The sequence below is a fragment of the Gymnoscopelus microlampas genome, assembly GCF_963454915.1.
Source record: "Gymnoscopelus microlampas genome assembly, chromosome: 5".
NCBI classification, from domain to species: Eukaryota; Metazoa; Chordata; class Actinopteri; order Myctophiformes; family Myctophidae; genus Gymnoscopelus; species Gymnoscopelus microlampas.
In genome coordinates this window covers 1,043,871-1,063,200 of record NC_139942.1, presented here as the reverse complement: position 1 = coordinate 1,063,200, position 19,330 = coordinate 1,043,871, and the positions used below count along the sequence as shown (strand labels likewise).

At 45.7% G+C, this 19,330-nt stretch overlaps 1 protein-coding gene across 1 annotated transcript; it reads left to right on the top strand.

Annotated features, from left to right (window-relative positions):
- Window positions 1-645: 645 nt before the first annotated feature.
- LOC311044742 (uncharacterized protein) lies at window positions 646-18,714 on the top strand. The gene is made up of 4 exons (XM_084056503.1): window positions 646-1,055; window positions 2,882-3,079; window positions 6,125-6,319; window positions 16,499-18,714. Exons 1-4 carry the CDS (start codon window positions 662-664, stop codon window positions 18,436-18,438), a joined length of 2,727 nt encoding a protein of 908 aa, XP_083912629.1. The 5' UTR covers window positions 646-661; the 3' UTR covers window positions 18,439-18,714.
- Window positions 18,715-19,330: the final 616 nt, after the last annotated feature.

Genomic DNA, 19,330 nt, shown 5'->3' with positions numbered 1-19,330 from the left:
CAGTGGGCCAACATGCACAATATATCAGCACCCTGACTCTGTTTGACCAGAATGGAACAGAGCCTTCATTAGTATCATTGGTAACACCTGTGAATGTCTTCATAATATGGCTGCTGTGAATAGAGCCTATGAAGAGTGTTATTGTTACAACTCATAAAAGTACAAGCGGAGAAATACAATATATATACAAGTGTGGTAAGATTTGCAATAACAGCAAACAGCAAGCAAAACATATAAGATAACCCTACATATATGATAATAATATGATAGATCAGATGATGTAACCTTTATGAATCACTGAAAGCAGACAAGAAGATAATATCTATCTTTATTCAGTGACAGTTACACAGATTTTTCAACATGATTTGTGTGCATGGGGATCTCATCTTAAACAAGCTACGTGCTTAACTGAGCTATCCAGTTTAGTAGACCTTGTATTGCGAATTTGTACTTCCATGTACTGTTATGTACTGCCATGTACTGTTCTCATGTCTTACTAAATAAAGTACATCAATCAATCAATCAATCAAGCTCCTCAATCAGATGACGCCAGTGAGTCCACAGCCATTTACTGCGCATGCTCGAAGCACGTTGACCCGGAAGTAAGTGCGTGTTGTTATTATAACACAGAGCATGAAAAATGTCTCGTAAAGGAGGTAAAATGTCTCGTAAAGGAGGTAAAACGTCTCGTAAAGGAGGTAAAACGTCTCGTAAAGGAGGTAAAACGTCTCATAAAGGAGGTCAAATGTCTCATAAAGGAGGTCATATGTCTCATAAAGGAGGTAAAATGAGTCAAAAGGAGTGTGTACGGCTGTCGATAAAGGAACACATGACGTCGGTGGGAGAGGAGATATTGTGTGTTTGGGAGAAACAGCGTGGTGCTGATGTTTGTAAGCTTAATGTCAGAGTGTTTGTATTGGAGCGCCTCAGTGCGGCTGCAGAGTTCATGTTCAACCTCTTCCAGAGAGAGATAGAGACACTAGAAACTCTGCTGGAGAGACAAAACAAACTGCTGGACGTGATGCTGCATCCACACATCAAACTACACAGAGCAGGTTGGTTCATGCTTCATTTCATTACCATGTTTCACCCTAACCCTAACCGCACGCGGATGCCACATAGTCGGAGAAAAGGTCTGTCGGATTAACGCATGCCTCCCTAGCTAAGATACTATCTGGACTACATTTCCTAGTAGATTCTGGGTAGCTTCACTGCATACATATGGAAACTGGGCACTAAAACGAAGTGGGCGCTGGACTTGTGAACTGGGTACAAGTTACTGGGAACTACATTTAGGATTTTAACGATTCCGGCTCCTTAAAGGTAGGGTAAGTGATTTTCTTTGGTTAAAATAAGTGTTAAATAGCTCTATATTCTGATAGTACTCATTGATATAGAGTGTTTGTTCAGTAAAAGGAGTCTCCTTGTCTCTCCAGCTCTTTATAAAACAGAAAATGCATTTTCTCCAATTGTATCCAATCAGGATAGTGAACTCAATCAGGATGTAGATTAAACAAGTGAAATTAGAAGTGATGACACTAAGAAATTAGCAGGCAAAATTGGAACTGGAACACTATAAAAAATTAAGCTTAAAAATGGGTACTTTCTCCTGATTGGCTGAGATTTTGACACCTACCGGAAAATGTATTTTCTGTTTATTAAAGAGCTGGAGAGACAGGGAGACTCCTGTTACTGAACAAACACTCTATAGCAATGATTACTATCAGAATATAGTGCTTTAACCTTTTAACAAAATACTTTGTGTTGTAACCAAAAAATATCACTTACCCTACCTTTAAAGGGATATTTCACTTTCAAAAAAACTTTTGGTAATTTTATCGTCTACTCAGGCTTTTGTGAACCCCCCAGACCGTTTTTAAGTTGCTTGATTCAATATTTAGTTATTAGATATTCTTTTTATCAGACACGCCCCCTTCCTATACAAACCCATTGTAACTTCAAACTCCATCTAATACGTGAGGGGGCCGTGTTTTTTCAATTACTTTGTTCATTTATTTTTAATATTTTTTTTTGGAAAATTAAAAAATTGAAATACAATAAAAAAATAAAATAAAATAAATGAAAAAAAATCGGATGGGTGTTTTTGATGATTCTAACATGGTTAAAATGGAGTTTGAAGTTACAATGGGTTTGTATAGGAAGGGGGCGTGTCTGATAAAATAAAAATCAAATATCTAAATACTGAATCGAGCAACTTAAAAACTGTCTGGGGGGCTCCCAAAGGCTTGAGTAGATGATAAAATCTCCAAAAGTTTTTCTGAAAGTGAAATATCCCTTTAAGGATTCCCTCTTAACGGTCCGATTCTTAGCGGTTTAACTATTCCTATAGACCAATTATTTGTTTACAAACATTGAGACTGAAAAGCAATGAATGAAAGCGTGCCCAGTTGCCGCTTTTATGTAATCAATTCCCTACAAATCCCCAAACCTGTTGTTCCAGGGAGCGCTGGTTCCATTTCATTCAACGTCCTCCTGTGTGTTGGCTGGACAGGTGCTCCCTAGCGAGTACTTACCGAGAATAACTGACGTACAAGCTCACAAAGCGTTGCGGATTCGACCGTTGTGAGCTTGGGGGTCTTTTATATGACACATATATACACATACATATACTCTGTTTTAAGTAAAGCAGATTCATTTATGTCAACTGTATAAAAAGTGTTTTATACTATGCACTATATTTATATTTCCGTTTGAGAAAAGGGACATGATTTCAATTGAAAAACAGGACAATATTAAAACACTGGTGGTAACAAACAAACAAGAAAAAAGTAGGAGAATAAATGTCATCCAATGAGAAAAGCACTTTGAGTTGTTGTGTGTGCTGATGCTACCTCTTCTCTCCTCCTGTCTGTGTGTGAAGAGGTTTCATCTGGACATGAGGAGAGGAGCCCCAGTCTGGTCCAGGAGGAACCACCACCTCCACAACATGAGGAGAGGAGCCCCAGTCTGGTCCAGGAGGAACCACAACCTCCACAGATTAAAGAGGAACAGGAAGAGGAGGCCGATGTGTCAACATTGACATTACTGCAGCGAAAGACCAGGTGTGACACTCTCTCAGGTAAAAAAATAAAAAAGTACTAATACAACAAGACTAAGCACCCACACTGCACTGATGGGTTGCCTCTTGGTATGTAATGATGCATCGTGTAATACAAATATGTGACAATTCAAATAAGATGCTTATTGTCGGTAGCATTCGAGAGCTGGTCCCGTTTCAATGTGCTAGACCACTGGGAGATAGATTGCTTAGGTGGAGTGCAACACCTACCATCAGTTCCCATTACTAGGCTTTATGCACAGACAGCAGCCATGTTATCACTTCTTTCACAGGTGTTACCAATGATACTAATGAAGGCTCTGGTCCATTTAGTCTAGCACAGTGGTTTCCACGACCCCCACAACTCTGAGAGTGTACAAATGGAACCTTACGGGTCCATTTGTACACTCTCAGAGTTACACACCATTTGGAAGCCCATGAGGGTCCCTGGACCCCAACTGTAGACCCACTGGTGTAACAGAGTGTTTCCAGTGAGCCTACATGCACAATATCAGCACCCTGACTCTGTTTGACCAGAATGGAACAGAGCCTTCATTATTAGCACCTGTGAATGTCTTCATAATATGGCTGCTGTGAATAGAGCCTCTTACCGCACAAATTGCTGCGCCCAAGCTCAGCCTCATACGCTGATGTGGCGTACCCGGGATCTAACCAACAACCTTGTTGTCGAAAGGCGAGTGTTCTACCGACTAAGCTACCCGGTCACTATCACGGTTGGTGTGTAGAGTCTACACACCAACCATGATAGTGACCGGGTAGCTTAGACCAGTGGTTCTCAAACTTTTTCATGTCAAGGACCCCCAAATTGACACTTATTAGCCCGCGGACCCCCATTTGAAAAGATGCCAGGGACCCCCCATAAGAGACGATTTTTACGGCTCTAGCAGTGATTCTCAACCATTTTAATTTCAAGGGCCCCCAGTTTGACATGCATTAGGCTACGGACCCCCATTTAATGGCATTTATATCTCTGGGACCCCAATTCATATTGTAAAATCAATGTTAAAGGGTCCATTTGGTTCCTATCCATCATTTAGCTGGGGACCCCCTGGAACCCCCTCAAGTACCCCTGGGGGTCCCCGGACCCCACTTTGAGAACCAATGGCTTAGACGACTGTAATGTGTGACGATTCAAATTTAAACAGCAGTTACTATTGTGCTTGCTGGTTTACTATACTGGCGGTATAAAGGCTTTAGCAGTAAGGTTGTGTATGTAGTAGCAGGTTAGATTTGTCAGTGCTTTTACTGTTATAGACGTTTCTGATCTGCTGTTGTGCCATATCTGCATCTCGGACGGAGGCCCATAATCAGCTCAAACCATGCTTTAATTGTTTTGGGGATGTGCTTCTGGCGAGACTAAGGGCCCTATTTTCCACCCACGCAATATGGCGAAGTGCTGCTAAAAGAGGCATATTCGGTATCGGCTCCTCACTAGCGGTTGAGTCAGTAGCTTACAACAGCTGTGACAACACACAAAATGTGTGTGGAGAGGAATCAATAGGCTCTATTCACAGCAGCCATATTGTGAAGAAATTCACAGGTGTTGCCAATGATACTAATGAAGGCTCTGTTCCATTCTGGTTAAACAGAGTCAGGGTGCTCATGTTGGCTCACTGGAAACACTGTGCTACACCAGTGGGTCTAAAGTTGGGGTCCAGGGACCCTCATGGGCTTCCAAATGGCCCCTTAACGGGTGTGTAACTCTGAGAGTGTACAAATGGAACCAAATGGACCCGTAACGGTCGATTTGGTTCCATTTGTACACTCTCAGAGTTACTGTATGGGGGTCGCGGAAACCACTGTGCTACACTAAATGGAACAGAGCCTTCATTAGTATCATTGGTAACACCTGTGAAGGAAGTGATAACATGGCTGCTGTGCATAGAGCCTATTGACATAAGGACTAAATTGGGGGGAAAAAGATTTATGATTAAAAAAAAATCTATATATTAATATATCTCACAGATGTCTGTTGGAAATGAGACATCTCGCAGGAGTAATGGCCATGCACTGCGTTTGGACACCTCTCGTTCCAGTGTGATGTTTGGGGGAGCAGGGAGCCTATGTTTACCCTGCCTCTCCTATTATGACATTATTAATGCTGCTCCGATAGATTTTAACCACTCTAGACTGGACGTGAGTTGGCTCTGTACTTGGACCGTTTTTTTCTGTCTACACGCCAAGTCCAAATCTAGCCAAAAAATAGCCGATCGACAAGCTCACAACATGTCCCGACGTGATCCATTGTGCGCTTGTAAATCTGCTATTTTTGGCTAATAATCCCCTTCAGAATATGGATGCTGGGGTTCAAGTGTGTTCAAGCGGGTTCAAGCATGTGCGCTAAACTGGAATGTGCCTGTTTAGATAGATACTTTTACTAAATATAGTAAATTATCTTTACTAATGACCCTCCTGTATTGTAGATATATACTTCTCCTCCCCTCTGGAAGAAGGTACAGGACAATAAAAAGAAGAACAAACAGGCTGACCTTTCAAGAGCTGTAACCTTGTTTTCCTTCCACTGACACTGACTGAAAAAGACCTCTAGGTGTCAGTGTTGGACCTCTTAATATTGCTCATTGCAGCTTTGCACATACCACTCCATGTGCCGTTACCTATCCACCATCATACTGGTTAGCTCACTTTGTCTCATTTGAAGGCTTGTCTTTGTATACATTTTACATTTATTCTTATATACTTTTAATATTTTTTTTTATTTCTCGATCTTTTATGTATTTTATTTTATGAAAGTGTGCAACTTTCTAAGAACCTTTCCATTTTCCCCATTTTTGTCTGTCTGTCTGTCCGTCCGTCCGTCCGTCCGTCTGTCCGTCCGTCCTTTAGTAAAGCAGATTAAGTTAATGTCAACTGTATACATATTATTCGTAGTAAGTCTGTTTGAGAACAAGGACATGATTTAAACAAAAAAAAGGGACAATATTAAAACAAACAAACCAAAAAAGTTGCAGAACAAATCCAATGACATTAGCACTTTAAGTTATAGTGCTGATGCTACCTCTTCTCTCCTCCTGTCTGTGTGTGAAGAGGTTTCATCTGAACATGAGGAGAGGAGCCCCAGGCTGGTCCAGGAGGAACCACCACCTCCACAACATGAGGAGAGGAGCCCCAGTCTGGTCCAGGAGGAGCCAATACCTCTACAGATTAAAGAGGAACAGGAAGAGGCTGATGTGTCAACATTGACATTACTGCATAGGAAGACCAGGTGTGACACTCTCTCAGGTAAAACCATGATTACTTCATTAGTATTAATCTAACAAGACTAAGCACTCACGCTGCACTTATGGGTCGCGTCTTAGGGATAAAACACTTTTTTAGTCAGCCTTTGCCATGTTTTCCCACTGTAGCCAAAACGGGAGCAGTACTGACACCTGCGGACGGGGGTTGACTGCATGGGCACAGGCTGACTAAAAAAGCGATTTTAAACGCCTGTTTCAACCCATCGCTTACTTTTTCATGACCACTAAACATCATCGGAGGACTACCTTTACTTTTTGGATACGATGTGCGGAAAAATGTAAAAGTTGCTATTGTTGGCCGCCGTTCGCCGGTGTCACACTCTGCCGGAAGCTTACGAAGCGGAACCTCATCTCGGAGCTATATACCGGCGGGAGATGTTCCGATCGGAGCTAAGATGGACGCTGCTCCGTGTGCCCTGCATGTAGGCTTGAAAGTAGCCAGTCATAAACATTATTTCACATTTCGAGTGTTTAGTTTTAGCTTCAATTTCAGCTCATTCAAGCCTTCTTTCCCTGTGAGTCTCAAAACTTCCGCGACTATTTAACTCTACGGGCGGCCGTGTGCATGACATGAGCACGGCTGCATCCCACCCGCAATATTTTTTTCCCGCACAACTGGTAGAAATGCAAGAATGCTTCCAGCATCTTATAAAACTGTCCGTATGAAAAGCATTACCGTTTCAGTTTGCTACTTATGTCAGATTCAAAACAACAGTGCAGTACTGACATTTGTGGTCAGCAAAGCTCAGCATATGTCAAGTCAGATTAATGTAAACCCTTGACTTAAAAATAAAAGTGTTTTGTCAAGTTATAGGCAAGTACTTGACTTCTGGTCTTTGGAATCCTATATTAAAATTGCCAAGAGGGTGGGTGGGCGGGCAGTTGGACGTCTCCAACATAACATGCGGACCGGCGGGGCGCAACGTTGCTCCGATCCGCACCAAACTTGGCACCAAGGGGTCTGCCATCAGAATAGCCACACCAGGGACCATGTGTGTGGCTCCCCCCCCCCCACCCTCTGTGTTCCTATTGGGTTTAAACAGCCAGAACTCCAGTTCCCAGCATGCTAAATGTTCCAAACTTGGTAGGTGCTCTTAGACGGCCAATAGGGACAGGCTGTTATTGCTTCCTAATTCCGGTTTGTCGGATTGCCTACAAACTTCACCCACACATTCTCTTGAGGGGTGTGGAGTTCAATGGTGCAACCCGGAAGTGGATCTGTTCACTTCCAGTTTTACCAGGACGTAGTTGTAGAACCCCTACCTCCCGAACACAAGGTCACACAGGTATGACAGTGGACCTGGGTGCTGCAAGTGCTGGAGAGAATTTGAATCTAGCTCTTCTTGCTTCTTTAATTAAATTAATATCTCTGTGAGGAAGTCACGTGTCTTTGAGATTTACAGCTACTCATCACAGTCGCCCTGCGTACCGTCTCCAGGCAAAACTCTCAATACTGAGGCAGATCATCTGATCTCCTCCATCAGTGTTGTTTATTTCACAGATGTTTCCTTGCATTTCCCAATGAACTCTTTCACTTTCACAGATTTATTTCTGGCTAAGTGCAGCCACTGCCAAACATTTTTAAATGTTCTTACCTTTTGAAGTAGTCACAGGATATTTCTCTCCAGGGGTTTCACTGTGCTTCCGTGGGGGGAAAAAAAGTAATTGCGACCCCCTGTTCGCTTGTTATAGGCTGTTGAAAATAGCATGTCTCGTCAAAAATACATAGTTAAACACAGATACAGGTGATTTCTCAAATATGTTAACCAGGAAGTGAACAGAGCAGTAAATCTTGGGATCACGTGATCTCCGAGTTCTGTGTGCCTCTGGGGATGAAATGGTCACTCATGTGTGAAAGAAGTGCGCCATCTAGTGCAAACACTACTAAATCGTCAGTGGCAGTGTGGGCCTTTGGAAAACAAGTCGTAAAAGTTGTCAGTTGGCAGTGAATGAGTTAATGATTGCGTTTGATGGAACGTTAGCCTAAGCTATAATGTACAGTATACTCCATTGTTCAATGGTGTTACTTGACAAATAGACAGGTTCTTGTTGTTGTCTCGCCCCCCTGGAGGACCAGAGGTCTGGGGCGAGACATTATGGATTACACTTCAAGTCAGCTGAGAGAGGGATAGGGCGAATGTATACCAACTGCTCTGCATTTGCAAGACGGAAACTAGTGCTTGGGGGGAAAAAAGTAAGACTAATCAACAAAGGGACAGGTGAAGGTATTCGAAACCAAGGCAAGCTGAGACTTGTCGACATGTAAATGTCTCAAGACAGAATCTATCGGCATCACTGCCCTAAACATGGTGTGTTGTTAGTGAGAATAAAGAAGCAGGGAAAAGGGGGGAAAAAATGTTCTCCTTTTTTTTTTTTACACATTTAGACCGGGAAAGTATCTGTGCCATTTTAGATTTCTTTGTCTATTAAAAAATAGCAGATATACAAGCTCATAGCTTGTAGATCTGCTAATTTTGAAAAATCGAGATTTTTTTCCAAATTTTGGAATATATAAATCCAAAAAATACTACTAGGTCTGAAGTCTGACGTCACTGCCACTAGAGGGCGCTGTTTCACGGGTTTGTGGCTTTCTTTTTTGTGTTGAAATCCCCATTTGGGAATCTTAGATCACGTCATATAAGAACTGTGTTTCAAACATAAACACACCATCCTGGCGTTTTTGTCTGGGGGGTGGCTCTGCATCGTTTATCATATTCATTCATATTTGATACAGCCTGTTTCTGGCGAAAATGGAATTCATTCTGCCTAAAAGTCTTGAGAACTACTACTTCCGGGACTGATATCACTGTCCCCACAGCAGCCGCATTCATGGGAAATGTAGTCTTTGGGTTGTTTGACTCGTTTCTAGTGTTTATATTGTGTTACTCTTTGGGTAAATGTGTATATTTACACCTCCAGTCGATGCTTCATATCCATATGAGTAAAATAGCCGGGGTTGTGTGTTTATTTTTGGAACATAGTTCTTATATGAGGCGATCTAAGATTCCCCAATGAGGATTTCAACACAAAAAGTAAAGCCACGAACCTGCGGAAAAGCCCCCTCTACTGGCAGTGACGTCAGGACTTCGGCTCTCTATATGGTTGACCGGAGTCCCTCAGGGCTCTATACTAGTGTCTTCTCTGTTATTGTGGGGAAAGCGTTCGCTGAAAATACCCGACAAGCTCACAGTGCGATGCGGTGTGAGCGTGTTGATCGGATATCGTCGTCAATCCTGTCACGGTGAGATCAAATAGTGACCAGAACTCTCTGGGTCTGGACGGACTCACCTCCGGCCCGTTGTGCTTTTCTCACAAGTGTGTACTTCGATATGAGACGCCGTAGGTCTCCTATTATAAACATGTATTATTATTATTTAGGGAACTGTCATGGTGGCCCCCTGACTGTTGTGGCCCCAGGTGGTTGTCTACCTTGCCTGATTGGTAAGTCCACCCCCCGCGCCAAAGAACCCAGTGGTAAGCCCAGAGAGCCTGCCTCCTGCAGTTCAGAGGAAAGACAGACCCTGTATACTGAACAGTGCCGTGGCAAATCCCCATGTGTTTGTCGTCGTCCCCTCCCCCTGACACTGCGGGGACGGCCCTGCTGAAAAACGAGTAAAAAGATCCTGCCCGTGGCTTCATCTGCTGATGTGAAGCCACCTTTCCTTGCATCTGTCTCATTTTAGATATTAGCATACATCATATACCTTTGGAAGCTACAAGCTGACAACGCGTTGCGATGCGACGCGTTGTGAGCTTGTAGATCGGCTATTTTCAAATAGCCGATGTATAAAATAGGGTTAAAGTGGTTATTGTATGTTTTATAATGTAATGATTTATATCTGCAAAGTAACTAGTAACTTATAATAAGTTACTAATTAATTGAAGTTTACTAAATAATTGTAGTGGAGTAAAAGAACAATATTTGCCTTGAGATGTAGTGGAGTAGAAGTAAAAGTATAGACAATTGGAAATACTCCAGTCAGATACTCCCCATATTTCAACTGTCTATGTTTTTTTTGTAAATTAATGCCCTACTTCGTCATACTACTGTCACACTAAATAAGCAAAAATAGCGGATATGCAAGCCTTGTGAGCTTGTACATCATATATAGATAGATATTGTATTTAAGTTCTATTCAAGTGAAAGTGGTTATTTCACTTTTTTTTTAAACGGTAATTTTATCGTCTACTCAGGCTTTTGGGAGCACCCCGGACAGTTGCTTGATTCAGTATTTAGATATTTGATATTCATTTTATCAGACACACCCCCTTCCTATACAAACCCATTATAACTTCAAACTCCATTTTAACCATGTTAGGAGTGGTTACCTACGGGGTATCCAGCTTTGGTCGGAGTGAGAGGGACGTAGGGCGTAGCCCTGAGGAGGGAGTAAGGGCGAAGCCCTGAGGAGGGAGTACGGGCGTAGCCCTGAGGAGGGAGTAAGGGCGTAGCCCTGAGGAGGGAGTAAGGGCGTAGCCCTGAGGAGGGAGTAAGGGCGAAGCCCTGAGGAGGGTGGTAGAAGAACCAGTGACGGGTAGCGATGGAACAGTGCTGTTAAACGACGGTTCGGAAGGAGAGATTCATCAGAAACACCCGTCCTTGGTTCTGGTGACTGATATTGTCCTTCTAATATGTGAGGAATATAATAATAATAAACTAGAAAAAGTGCTCCTCGGAGCACAGGTCTCCGCCAGGTAGGTTATTGTGGCCTCCTGGTGGCGCTATAATAAGCCAATGTGAAAAGGGGCGCCATTTTTTCTTAGGCCTATATTCATGATTTGAGGCATTTTGTCAAAAGCAAAAAGCCTGAGTAGACGATAAAATGACCCAATTCCTTACCTAAAGTGAAATATCCCTTTAAACAGGGCCGGCCCTAGGATTTTCGTGGCCCTAAGCAAGATTTTTTTTGGTCTTTTATTTAGACAACCCCCCCCCCCCCACACACACACACACACACACACACACACACACACACACACACACTCTTTATCATGTTTTTACAATGTCTAAAATTAGTGCATTCTGTCCATTCACTATTGTACCTTATTTTCAGAACGCTGCCAGTGCTTCATTATCAAATCCATTCTGCTTGTTTATTAAGAGAATGTCCAAATCAATTAACACATTCACTGCCAGGTATTGATTAATTAATTACTCCGCCACTGCCAGCGTTTTTACCTTATTTATGACGATCCAATGAGACCCACGGAAGTCACGATGTGGACACAGATGTAAACAAAAGCCGTCTAGGGGGAGGACGAGGGTCTCGTCTATCCACCGGAACAAAAACATTGTAACCGAGATCGTCCATTCTGTTTTTATCGGCAGTTGAATATGGCTCGTTTTCAGCAAAAACACAGTCTGGGAGAAGAAATTGGTGGATGACGTCATTTCCGGTTCTATAGTTCTCTCGCAGCCAAGGGATCATTCATAGGTTGGCAAAGAGCGCCCTCTATTGTAACTGGGATTTACATGTTGATGGTGATTGATGTTGGTTTATGCTCATTTGGCCATTATTTGTCATTTTCAAACACATAAGCATTGGTGATCTGGTCGCTGACAGTGATCGTGACCAGTGGTGTAAAGTAACTAAGTACATTTACTTAAGTACTGTACTTAAGTACAATTTTGAGGTATTTGTACTTTACTTGAGTATTAACAATTTCCAATACTTTTACTTCTACTCCACTACATCTCAGAGGCAAATATTGTACTTTTACTCCACTACAATTATTTGAAAACCCAGGGTTATGTATGTAACCCCGGTTTTATTAGTAGCGTAAGCAAGTGCTTACTATGGGATATCATCGCCCCCTGGCGATCACACAGAGCAAAAACAGGACTCCCGGAACTCCAAAACTATTGGATGAGGGTCTTGTGACGCAAAACTCCAGCGACCGGAGGGGGTATAAAACCCCTTGCGTCATAAGGGCTCGTTCTCTGAAACCTTCCACTCTGCACGCTCAGAAGCACACAGAGGGGGTTCAAAAACGTAAGCACTTGCTTACGCTACCAATAAAACCGGGGTTACATACGTAACCCTGGGTTATTATAGCATAGCTTTAAGCAAGTGCTTACTATGGGACACATAAACGTCCCCCGGGGGAGCCCCCCATTATGGTAACCCTCACCCACACGCTCGCCCAGGGTCCAGGGCCCACCCCCGGCAGAGCCCTGATCCCCAGGCACCCCCGACCTCCCGGTCGGGGCGCGCAGGACTGATAAGACAAGACCTTGATGGACAAGTCCTGTCCCTGACCCAGTGTAGGATAAGACCGAGACTATCCCACCAAAGACAGGGAAACCAAGGCCTCCTCCTCCCGGACCATGCCAAGCCGGTCCCGGGAGGGCAAGAAGGGTCCACCAGGCAGGAGAAGAAGCATGTCAACCATGCACCCTCCTACCTGGGGACAGCCCCTACACCCAAGACTGTGCGCGCCATTTCTGACGCCGCCACGTCTAGGCTGTAGAAGGACACAAAGGTCGAGGGAGACGAGCAGTTAGCCGCAGAGCAGATTTCCTGCATCGACACCCCCTTGTAAAGGGCCCAGGATGCAGCCACGCTCCGGGTGGACTGAGCCCTCAGTCCCACCGGGACCGGGACTCCACTACTCACGTAGGCCAACTGAATAGCCTCCACGATCCATCTGGATAGGGTCGGCTTGCCCACCGACTTCCTCTGACCTCGGCCACAGGTGACGAAAAGCTGAGCCGACGTACGGCCCATGGCAGTCCTCTGACAGTAGAGCTTGAGAGCCCTCACTGGACAGAGGCAATGCAACCGCTTGTCCTCCACAGAAGAAAACGGTGGAGGAGGAAAAGCACCCAACTCCACAGGGGCCCTGGCAATCGCACCGGTTTTGGACACGAAGGCCAAGTTGGGCTTCAGAACAACCCTCTTGCCCATTGAGAAGAACCGCGGGCACTTCGTTGTCTCTGCTGAAGCAAACAGATCAACCTGCGCCCGTCCACAACGGGCCCAGATTAGATCTATCGCCTTCTGGCACAGAGACCAGTCCCCGTACCATGTCCCTCGTCTGGACAGCAGATCCGCTCCGATGTTCAAACGACCCGGTACATGGGTGGCGCGCAGCAAGGCCAGGCGTTGCATGCACCACAACGTCATCTCGCGCGCTAGATTGTCTAGGACAGGGGAACCCAAGCCTCCTTGTTTGTTGACATAACACATCGTTGTGGTGGTGTCCGTCCTGACCAGGACATGACACCCCGCGATGCGGTTCTCGAAATGCTTGAGAGCCAGGAAGACACCCAGCAGCTCCGGGTAGTTGATGTGGTAACCTCTCAGGGAGGAGTCCCACACCCCCCGGGCTGGGTAGCCCTCGTGGACAGCCCCCCAACCTGAGAGGCTGGCGTCCGTGGTAGTCACTTTCCACGACACTATTGCACCCAGTGGCAGCGGTGGCCTAGTGGTTAGAGGGGCGGCCTTGATACCGGAAGGTCCCTAGTTCGATTCCCCAATTCATCACATCAATCATGAATCACCGCTGAATAGCCCTTGAGCAAGGCTTCCATGCAGGGTCCGGCTGGAAACAAGCTTCGTGCTTAGTCCGACACCCTGGGTAAACAACAAACTTTACTTTGCTTTGCTTCCCATCCTGACTCCCTCGGACAGGAAAGGTGCTTGTGTCCAGGGTTCGAGTTACTTCACACACCGTGGTGTCACCATTACTTTCCGTGAGCCCATGGAATGCGGTATCCGTAGAGCCCTCATCCATCGCAGGAAAGGCCTCATGTGGAATCTGCCCAACCGGATCAGAAAAAGAGGCCCGCCGCTTGCATGCACGTCCTGTACGTAACCTGGTGCCCCAGGTGAAAAGAGCGTACGCATGTCAAGAAGCCCGCCATCCTGTCCTGGGACAGGCGTGCCACCATCGTGGTGGAGTCCAAGGATATCCCCACGAAGGTGGCGAGTTGGGAAGGAATCAAAACGCTCTTCTGAACGTTGATTGTGAAACCCAGGGACTGTAAGTGTGCAATGGCCACTTCCGTGTGCCGTGCCACCTCCTCTCTGGACCCTGCTGACAGCAGCCAGTCGTCTATGTACGTCGCAGACCCTGCTGCCGCAGTGGGGCTATCGCCGCTTCTGTGCATTTCACGAAAACCCTGGGGCTCAGTGACATGCCGAATGGGAGAACGGGCCTTGCAGCCAGATGTGAGGTCGAGCCATTGCATCCTTTCTAGGTCGGCTGTGAGGGCCATGGCTCGGCCTGTCCACATCAAGGCGGTACACGAGCAGAGTATCGCGAGCTGAATCAGCCTCGCTAGCTCCGCGGTGTCTTCCCCGAAGGCTTGATGTACCTGTGCTGCTGACGCTGTCTCCTCCAGGGGCCGGGCTCGCATCTCATCGAGCACCGCCGCTGCGGAACCCTGGAAGAGCGACCCCACGTTCAGAACCTTGGCTGCCGCAGCTGAGGCCCCGTAGAGCGTGGCGTGTGTCTGAGTCTTGGCCCTCCTGGCGCCGTCGGCGAAAACAGGCCCATCCTTGCGGCTGATTCTCACCGTACCTTTCTTGGCCTTGTCGATGGCAGCAGCGAGTTCTCTGTCCATCGGCGGCATGCCACAGACTCCCAGCTCTTCCCCCGTCAGAATGTCGGTGGAGAATCCAGGAGACCCTGGCACCAAACGCTCGGCCCAGGCGAACTGGATGGCATTCTTCACGCCAGCGGCCTCCGGGACGAGTTTGGACTCCACGTGACGGGAGGGCAGAGGAGTCAGGCCTTGAAATCCCTCGATGGGGATACCGACGGACGTCCTCGCTGGCTACATCGGCTGCTCGAGCTTGCATCTGGCGATGGCCCGCTTGAGCACAGCGGTCACGGTATCCCGTGGTTCCGACACCCGGTTGGCAACCACAGGGACCGCCGCTGTATCCGGAGCAGGCTCCGGAGCAGGCTCCGGTGTAGGCTCAGGACGGTCCGGGCTGGGTATCGCAACCTCCTAAGACGGTTGGTAGGATGTGAGGCCCACCTCATCTTCATCATCCACCACAACGAGGTTCTCCGAGTCCTCCGAGTCGCTGACGAAAGGAGTGGGTGTGTCAGCCCAGGCGGTGCTGGAGGTGGTGGTGGGGGAGAAGATGTCGGGGACGCTGCCCTGGGAAGGCCCGCCGGCCTCGGCAGCGTCCTCGCGGTCGGGGGATGAAACGGCGGTTCTAGTCGCCCGCACATCCCTGACCTTGCTGACGGCTCCGCTGGAACGTGGGGCCGAGCGGAGCGGAGGGCCCATGGCGCCCTGGCTGCTGGGCGCAGGCTTCCTAGCCTCAGCCGGGGGAGCTTCTGGGCTAGCATCGCCGTTAGCGGTGCCGCTGGCCTCGGCCGCCAGGTCCATGGCCCGCTGCATGCGCTGGTCCAGCTGGACCTCGGAGAAAGCCATGCAGGGTATGCAGCCGCAGTCTCGTCCACGCTCGCAGGCGAGCCAGGCGTGGCTCGGGTCGAGGCAGGAGATGCAGAGGCGGTGATCGTCGTCCGCGGCGATCAGAAGACTGCATCCCCCGAATGCGCACTTGCGAGGCGCCTCCATTCTTTCCTTCGTCCGTCACAACACGAGGCAAACAAACAAAAGGCTAGATTCGCCTAGCCGTTAGCCTAGCTTTGTTAGCTTAGCTTTAGCGTCAGCTCTAGCGCGGTGCCTCGTGGTAAGAAAACGGAGATGATAGGAAAGACAAATAAAACGATGAAATTCGAGAAACGGGAGGGTTGAAATAAACTGAAACTATTTTTAAACGAAAGCGCCCATAGAGTAGCACTGCGGTGCCCTCGCTCTGGGTTTTGTTGGATTTCGTCAGTTTCTCCGTAATTTTAGCTTCTAAGGCTCCCTGTGCTTCGCGTAGCAGAGTGGAAGAAGAGAACGAGCCCTTATGACGCAAGGGGTTTTATACTACCCTCCCCTTTTGATGCCAATACTTCTGTACTTTTAGAATTCCGGACTTTTACTTGTAACAGAGTACTCCTACAGTGCAGTATTGATACTTTTACTTAAGTAAAACATTTGAGTACTTTTTCCACCACTGCACCCATGACAGTACAGATACCTGAAAATCTACTTACAGTACATTAACAAATAATGTGTACTTAGTTACTTCCCACTTGCATGGAAAAATGTAATGTTCAAACACTGAATGGCTTTTCTCATTTTGCCTAGACTTCCTGCACGTTCCTCTGTGTAAAGAGGTTTCCCCTGAACAGGAGGAGAGGAGCCCCAGTCTGGTCCAGGAGGAACCAGGGCCTCCACAGATTAAAGAGGAACAGGAGGAGCTACTTCAACGACTAGAGGAGGCTGATGAGTCAACATTGACGTTACTAGCAGTGAAAAGTGAAGAAAACAGAGAGACAGAGCCTGTAGCCAGCACCTCAACTCAACACATGACAACTCAAGCTGATGTAAATAACTGGGTGGCGTCACAACAAACTAGTGATGACCTGCTCCTCCCTTCACACCGTTCTGAATCTGACACGGAAGACAGTGATGAGTGGGAGGAGAAGACACAAAATGTGGAAGGACATACATTGTCTTTAGACAACGAGCTGTCCCAGGACCTGAACTCATCCAAACAAACTCTCTCCATGATGAGTCACACAGTGAAGAAACAATTTAGTTGTATAGTTTGTAGCAAAAGCTTTAAACGCAAGGAACATCTAAACTCACACATGAGGATTCATACAGGGGAACGGCCCTTTGCTTGTGCATTTTGTGGCAAAAGGTTTAATCTAAAGGGAAATCTGAAGAAACACACAATGATTCATACAGGGGTAAAACCATTTACGTGTGCAGTGTGTGGCAATGGCTATCGTCAAATGGCTACTTTGAAAAAACACTCAAGTACCCATACAGGGGAAAAACCCTTTAATTGTATGGTGTGCAGCAGAAGCTTCAATCGTAAGGATCATCTGAAGACACACATGAGTGTTCATAACGGAGACAAGCCTGTTGCATTTTTTTGTACAATGTGTAGCAAAAGCTTTCGTCTAATGAGTAATCTAAAAAAGCACATGACAAGCCATACTGGGGGAAAACCCTTTAATTGTACAGTTTGTACCAAAAGCTTTAGTCGCAAGGAACATCTAAAGACACACATGAGGATTCATACAGGGGAAATGCCCTTTACTTGTACAGTTTGTGGTAAACGTTTTAATCTAAAAGGAAATCTGAAGAAGCACACAATTATTCATACAAAGATTATGCCTTTTACTTGTACGGTATGTGGTAAAGGTTATCGTCAAAAGAGTAATCTAAAACATCACACGAGCACACATACTGGGGAAACCCCCTTTTATTGTATAGTTTGTACCAAAAGATTTACTAATAAGGAAAATCTGAAGATGCATATGAGGATTCATACAGGGGAAAATCCCTTTGCTTGTACTGTTTGTGGTAAAAGGTTCAATCGTAAGCTTGATCTGAAGAAGCACACAATTATTCATACACAGGCGAAGCCATGTACGTGTACGGTCTGTGCCAAAAGCTTTAAACGTAAGGAACATCTTAAGATACACATGGGGATTCATACAGGGGAAAAGCCCTTTGCGTGTACAGTTTGTGGCCAAATGTTTAATCTAAAAGGAAATTTGAAGAAGCACACAATGATTCATACAGGGGAAAAACCATTTAAATGTACAGTTTGTGGCAAAGGCTATCGTCAAATGGCTACCTTGAACAAACACAGAAGTACCCATATAGGGGAAAAACCCTTTTATTGTATGGTATGTAGCAGAAGCTTCAAATTTAAGGATCAGCTGAAGACACACATGATGGCTCATACAGGGGGAAACCCCCTCACCTTAACGTTTCGTTGTACAATTTGTGGCAAAGACTTTGGTAAGAATACACATCTGAAGACACACATGGTGATTCATACAGGAGAAAAACCATTTAGTTGCACAGTGTGTGGTAAAAGCTTCAATCTAAAGGGAAACCTGACAAAGCACTCAAGGACCCATACAGGAGAAAAACCCTTTCCTTGTTTAGTTTGTGGCAAATACTTTAGTGAAAAACAAGTTGTGAATAGACATATGAAAGTTCACAAAGGGGGGAAAAAACCTTTGTTGCAGTTTGTCAACGCTGTGGTCAACATGCACATCTGACGTTTTATTTCTTGCTTTTTTACGGCATGGTTCTGCATGAGGCCAGCCGCCTATGGAAAACTAAAAAGTGAATCATGTGATTCCTAGCATCCACACGTGAACGGGATGGCTCCCATGTGGATCTCAGGATTCATGTGGCCAGCACGTGGCATCAGTCATTTATCACATCAGTTGTCTATGCCACTGGTTCCAAAAACCTTTTAGCCTGAGACCCAAAAGAGAAATATGATGTGTCCCTAGGACCCAAGCTAGTGAAAATAGCAGATCTACAAGCTCACAACGCTTGTAATTTTTTTTTCTTTTTTTTTCCTGAAAATATCAGATTTAGTTTTTTACTTGTTCAAAATCTTTAAAAATTAAACTGGGTCTCAGACCTGATGAAGACTCGGTAGTGGTCTAAACGTTGTCCTCAATAAAGTTGTTCCTGGGAGCTGTTACACATGTGTGGACATCTTTTTCTTCTCTCAACTACTGAATGTTCTCATTTTATAAACTTTACTTTCTAGGTGACACTGGTGTCCAAAACATATGGTTAACATATCTATATGCAGTGTGTGTGTGTGTGTGTGTGTGTGTGTGTGTGTGTGTGTGTGTGTGTGTGTGTGTGTGTGTGTGTGTGTGTGTGTGTGTGTGTGTGTGTGTGTGTGTGTGTGTGTGTGTGTGTGTGTGTCACCACACTGTCTTGGATGAGAGTGGATCAAAGGTCGGCATGTAGCCTTGTAACATCTCTGTCATAGCCTACTGGTAAACCTGCACATTTGTTGTTAGAGCTACAACCCACCAATTGTAGACATGACTATGCCACCAGACAGGCTTTACTCTGCCTCTAGCAAGACCTAATGCACTGAAGAGAACAGTAATGTATAGAGCAGTAACATATCCTTCTAGGCTA

Coding starts and splice junctions, on each gene's coding strand:
- LOC311044742 (XM_084056503.1), top strand. CDS start 662: ATGTCTCGTAAAGGAGGTAAAACGTCTCGTAAAGGAGGTAAAACGTCT. Junction 3,080..6,124: donor CAGGTGTGACACTCTCTCAG/GTAAAAAAATAA, acceptor CTGTGTGTGAAG/AGGTTTCATCTGAACATGAG. Junction 6,320..16,498: donor CAGGTGTGACACTCTCTCAG/GTAAAACCATGA, acceptor CATTTTGCCTAG/ACTTCCTGCACGTTCCTCTG.